This window comes from Sphaeramia orbicularis, chromosome 14, assembly GCF_902148855.1.
Source record: "Sphaeramia orbicularis chromosome 14, fSphaOr1.1, whole genome shotgun sequence".
NCBI lineage: Eukaryota > Metazoa > Chordata > Actinopteri > Kurtiformes > Apogonidae > Sphaeramia > Sphaeramia orbicularis.
In genome coordinates, this window is record NC_043970.1 from 34,538,848 (window position 1) to 34,544,999 (window position 6,152).

The 6,152-nt window shown below is 37.6% G+C and overlaps 1 protein-coding gene and 1 non-coding gene across 2 annotated transcripts; one reads left to right on the forward strand and one right to left on the reverse strand.

Annotated features, from left to right (window-relative positions):
• Positions 1-344: 344 nt before the first annotated feature.
• Positions 345-4,546, forward strand: vtnb (vitronectin b). Its single transcript, XM_030153427.1, has 8 exons — positions 345-558; positions 1,283-1,399; positions 1,498-1,743; positions 1,834-1,973; positions 2,070-2,226; positions 3,082-3,240; positions 3,335-3,661; positions 4,089-4,546. The coding sequence occupies exons 1-8, from the start codon at positions 495-497 to the stop codon at positions 4,223-4,225; spliced, it is 1,347 nt and encodes a 448-aa protein (XP_030009287.1). The 5' UTR covers positions 345-494; the 3' UTR covers positions 4,226-4,546.
• Positions 4,547-5,529: 983 nt separating this feature from the next.
• On the reverse strand, positions 5,530-5,603 carry trnat-agu (transfer RNA threonine (anticodon AGU)). Its single transcript has one exon. It is a non-coding gene; the product is annotated as a tRNA-Thr (tRNA).
• Between the last annotated feature and the right edge of the window lie 549 nt (positions 5,604-6,152).

Genomic DNA, 6,152 nt, shown 5'->3' on the forward strand with positions numbered 1-6,152 from the left:
AGTGCTGGTGTTTTTAATATTACATCCAGTTTCATTTCGAGAAGCATGGCCTGTTTTTAGGCGACAACTCCAAAAAAAAAAAAAAAAAACAGTTTAAACAGAAATTAGAATTTACTTTGAAGTATTTTTCCAAGTAGGAAGTAAAAACTGCAACCAAAACACTGTATATTGTTATGTCTGTGCATTTAAGTGCATAGATCACAGTGAGATTTAAGGATTGTGGGGTTTTCGGGAACAGTCAGGACAGAGATCAGTTTAATGATTATCACAGCTGAGGGTTATCCAATCAGAGGAGCAGACGCCTCGGGGTCAGTGGCTTTAGAAAAATATCAATTGATATTCTGCACACACAGCTGCGCCCCGAAGTGGGACACTCAACTCAAAATTCAACTGGCTGAAGTTTAGTGCTGCAGACGGGCAGAGCAGGGTGCACTGTCTACTACATTTTAGGTCTGTGGCGGGTTGAAAGTGGAATATTTTTCTGCGGCGACAAAATGAAGCCAGCAGTGGTCCTGCTGGGTGTCATCCTGCTGGTTAGCAACACTCTTGGTGCTGAAGGTAATTTTTTTTGCCTTTTTCCTAAATTCAATGCTTTGTTCAGCGCTGATCAACTTATACAGGCAAACAAAACTAAAAATTAAAGACATAATAACATCCCATAATAATTAACCCTTTGATGATATTGTTGCATGTTGATATGTTGCACAATTCAGCAAATAGACTTGTTCATATTATACAGACAGTATAGTATTCTATTGCCTTTAAAGTTGGAATAGAATATTTTTACTTTTTCTCATGAAATGATTGTGATTAGGTGATTTATTCTTGATAAAGTGTAACTGGGACTCAGTACGTAATGATTGTACCTGGTCAAAGGTGATTCCTGATGTGCAGAATTAGGAATAAAAAGATCAACGTGTCTGAAAACAATATTATTCCAACAGTGTATTTAAAGGTGCTTCACAAAAAACATACAGGACAACAACATAAACAATGCTTTCTGTGATTTGTTAAAAATATTGATAATTCAGTGTGTGCCTCTTGTATTTTATGTGTTTTGTTTGTGTCTAGTGTATATTTAAATGCATTTTCCCCATTAAAAATGTATTTATTCACTACACTCAGTCACAATATTCTGCAGTTTGACAGATGACATATGTGCATATGAATGGTTGTTTATTGGTCTGAACGAGTCAAACTGTCTGACAGTGTTTGTGTAACAGACAGTAAACTACTCCAGGGCATCTCCTCTCACAGTGATAAACAAACTGCATTTCCACAGAGTCCTGTGTGGGTCGCTGTGGCTCCTTCGAACCCCAGAGGAAATGTCAGTGTGACTCTATGTGTGTTTACTATGGGAGCTGCTGTGCGGACTTTGACACCATCTGCCCCAAAAAAAGTCTGTATGACAGTGCCACCGTTCAGTCATTTCATTTACAGTTTGACTTTTCATTTTCTGATATTATGTGAAAAAACTGTCCGCTGTTCTGTCCTCAGTTGCTCGTGGTGACACCTTTGAAGAAGCAGAGGATGTGACTGACATAGTTACCACCACCGCTGAGGCTGCTACAACTGCCCCTCCGAGGTCCAACATCATGGAAGTCACCACTGCAGCTCCTCCTCTGTTCAACACCACCACACCAGGCCCTGTGCCCACTGGAAACCCTGATGCAGTGGTCTGCAGTGGTCATCCTTTTGATGCCTTCCTGCAGCTGAAGAACGGGTCCATCTATGCATTCAGAGGTAAGTCTGAACATCATGAATTATTACTGTATTTCTTTAATTGACTGTATTTCTTCATTAGTGCTTTTTCACTGCCTGCTCCTTCTTCAGGTGAATATTTTTTTGAGCTGGATGAAAAATCTGTCCTTCCTGGATACCCCAAATTAATTCAGGATGTGTGGGGAATACCTGGTCCAATTGATGCTGCATTTACTCGCATCAATTGCCAGGGAAAATCCTACATCTTCAAGGTATCTACACTATCAAATTAAACAGCCTGAGGACACAGGTAAAAGCATCAAACATCAAACCTCAAACTTATGGGCCTTTTGTTTATTCTCTAACAGGGAAACCAGTACTGGAGGTTTGAGGGTGACGTCTTGGATGAGGACTATCCACGGGACATTTCAGTTGGTTTTGATGGCATACCAGATGGTGTCAATGCAGCATTTGCCATACCTGCACCAAGTCACCGCAGCAAAGAGAAAGCCTACTTTTTCAAAGGTTTTATTTCTATTTATTCAATGTTTTAGCTTTTATAGCACTTTCTCCTAAGTGTAGGCTGCAGTGAATCACACAAACCTTGAACAAAAGCAAATATAAAAAGAAAAAAAACAGAAACATACACTGACTTAATTGTCCTAAAAAAAAAAAAAGTGAGGATTTGGTTGACTGTTTTTCTTCTTCCGTATGCACATGATTTCTTTGTAACTGAGTGTCCAAAACAGGGATATTATAATCAGCAAAATTATAAGCTATAAATATTGCTAGGTACAATAGAAATAATGTCAGCTTTAATGAAAATGAAAGCAATATACAAACTAATCTGAAAAACACAAACTGAAATGAAATATAATTACAGAGGATGGGTTTAATGTCCCAGTAATTTTAATGGTTTATAGTAAACAAGAATAAAATTCCTTTGCACAGTATGGGACCCTGCATTCTGCATTTTTCATGCATTCTTTAATCCTATAAGCTATAAGCTAAAACTTAAAACTGAAGCTGAATAAAAACTAAGCTAAAATTAGTTAGTTCCTCAGAATAAAACTAAATTAACTTATGGAAATGGCATTAATAAATTACATTTTTTTCCTCCTTTTTTAATCAGTGAGTCACCAGTTGAAATTTCAGTATGTATGTGCATAATGACAGTAAAGAATTTACATGTCTAATGAAACTGAAAGAACAAAAAAAAATTGTGAAAGCTTAAAATCTATAATAACCCTGGTCCCAAACTATAAGGACTGTCACTAGGACCAGTGTGGACAATGAAGGGAGATCAGTTACGTTATTCATGTGTGTGTGCCCAATTCTTCAGTGAAAAAAAGGCTGATCTGTTTTACTTCCTGTCTTTAGATGACAGTTATTACCAGTACGAGTTCAAGCACCAGCCTTCACATGAGGAGTGTGTTGAAATGACCAGGTCATCTCCGTCTGTGCTTTTCACACGGTACACTGACCTCTACTGTGATCAGTCATGGGAGGATCTTTTCACACAGCTGTTTGGAGGCTCTGGTAAGACTCAGTGACTATGTGGCTCTGCTCATTTCTTATTTTCTGTACAATCACTGATTGGTTCTCCTTTTCTTCCTCCCTTGTCCTCACTCAGTCAGCCCTCACCAGAGGGGCCCCCGTCTCATCAGTAGGAACTGGGTAGGGATCAGTCCCCCAGTAGATGCTACCATGGTTGGACGTGTCCACCTAACTCCCAAGCCGTCGCCCTCTCCTCCTCCAGTGATGAAGAGGAGCAGTAGGAAGAGGAAGCCCAGCAAGAAACGAGGACGGCACAGTCGCCACTCTTTGCTTGATGATTTGTGGAGTATGGATGATTTATTCGACTTCAGCGACTACATTGACTACAGGGACTTCACAAGCCTGAGCACCCAGCACCAGTACCAGCCCACCCCTGTCCAAAATGTTTACTTTTTCAAAAAAGGTACATTTTTACCATTTACAGGCAGAAAAAATGGTACTTCAACAATTAGATGAACTGATGGGGCTTCTATTTTATTAATCAAACACAGACAGACAGACAGACAGACAGACAGACAGACAGACAGACAGACAGACAGACAGACAGACAGACAGATAGATAGATAGATAGATAGATAGATAGATAGATAGATAGATAGATAGATAGATAGATAGATAGATAGATACTTTATTGATCCCGGGGGAAAATTCAAGGATCCCAAACATTTAGTAAAAATTTAAACTAGAAGTGATAAAACAGTTTGGCAAACTGAAATAAAAATGTAAATGTTTTCAAGTTAATAAAAATGAAAAAGACCACAATCACATTCATTTGCCTATAGGGTTAATGCTTCCTCCTTTGACCCATTTATATTTTTTTGTTTTTGCAGATAAATACTACAGAGTCAACCTACAGACAAAACGTGTGGACCTGACAATCCCTCCTTACCCACGATCCATTGCAAAATATTGGCTTGGCTGTGAGAATGAAGATAAACCAGATGCATCACGTGCAGAGAAGAGATAGACAGGGTGACCAAGTCTGTAACTCTGAGTAAATCTACATTGTCCTGTACTTAGAAAATAATCTTATAGTTCACTTCTGTTCATTTCCTTATCAAACCATTCAGTATATTAGAAGCATTGTGCCACGTATTAGGATGACAGGCTGAAATTCTGCATGATTTAATAAACTTTGAGTATCAGTTTTATACTTGCCTTACTTTGTCATTGCACATGCCCAACGTGTTGGCTAAATATACAACACATTCTTCTTTATTTATCCAAAAGAATTAACAGGGAAAAGGATGGCAACTGAGAATAAAAAGATGAAAACAAATCATGCAAATGTTTATGTGTGACAATAGATGCATAAACTAATGAGGTAACTAAAAAAAGTAGGGTATGTTCCGAAGAATTAAGCTAATATTTGGAAACATAATGTGTACTCCTCAGTTTATCCGACAGATACAGTATATGTTCTATTGGAGAGGAGTGCCACCTGCTGGACGAAATATTTATATACAATCAGGTCAAAACGCACCTTTACACCTCTGTTCTGTCCACTGAGAGTAAATACGGTAAAATAAATAAATAAATAAATAAATAAATAAATAAATAAATATTAATATTATTATTAACAATAATAATAATAATAATAATAATAATAATAATAATAATAATGTAAAGTAAATGTAAGGGTGCCACATAACAGTAAGTGAATGCAGTTGGACATAACTCACATGCAAAGAGCTTCCTCAGCCTTTAAGCCTTGTGATATCCTGCTTCATGTCGAGTAAGATTACAGTTCATTCACTTATCTTCTGAACCGCTTTAACCTTGTGGGCTCATGGGGTTGCTGGAACACACTCCAGCTGTGTTTCGGGCGAAGGTGGCCAGTTCATAACAGAAGCTTACAGTTGTTATTAATATTTAACAAATAACTTTGCGTGATATTTAACACATTTGTTAATTTAACTGCATTTGTTGAAGTGTGGCACACTAAAGGCGACTCCTTCGGATTAACGCTAAACACCGTAAACTATTTTATTTTTATTGCCTTTTTTGTTCAGTTATGTGAAAGAGTAGTCGGTCGTCGAAAGTGAGCTATGATTGGCTGAGCAGTGTTTGACGCAGACGTTATGCGGAAGTGTTTTGTGTTACGTACTGTTCAAGTTAACAGTCGCTTAGTTACCGTATTTACCACAATCTCTAAACTATTACAAGCTCATATACAACTCTATTCTGTTTCTGTTTTGAGTCGGATATGCTGCTTTTTTAGGTTAGACTGTTAAAAAAAGAGTGAAGCTGTTCAGAAATACAAAAAAAAAAAGGCACCGCTGGGATTCGAACCCAGGATCTCCTGTTTACTAGACAGGCGCTTTAACCAACTAAGCCACGGCGCCACGTGACAGTCACGAATAAACTAAGTTTTATAACAAAATATAAATAAAACAAGTTCATTTAGACTTTTTTTATTTTCTGTGATTTATATATAATAGTTTGTGAATATATCTATATATTTAATAAAACATGTAGCAGTACTTTATAAAAACCAATGTTGCCATAAATACTCTGTTAGATAAATCATGTACAATTTGTGCTCTTAACCCTTTTATGCATGAATTATGAAAAAGAATGAGCTACATTTTTAGGGACCGAGTCCAAGGGGAGAGGGAGAGGTTTGTAGGTTTGTATTTCATTCATTCTTTATTGTACCGAGACACAATAAACTGGAATTTGACCCCCTAAACATACTCAAAAACTCACCAAATTTGGCACGTAACCGGCGAAAAATTTTATGTAAAAATTAACCCCATAGGTGCCAAAATGAGCTCTCTAGCACCCCCTAGATACACAAAAACGGCCCTAGCGGCCAGTAGGAATGTCAAAGAAACATGAAACAAACACCAAAATTTTCATCTCATCGAGCCCGACAAATCACACACTGATAC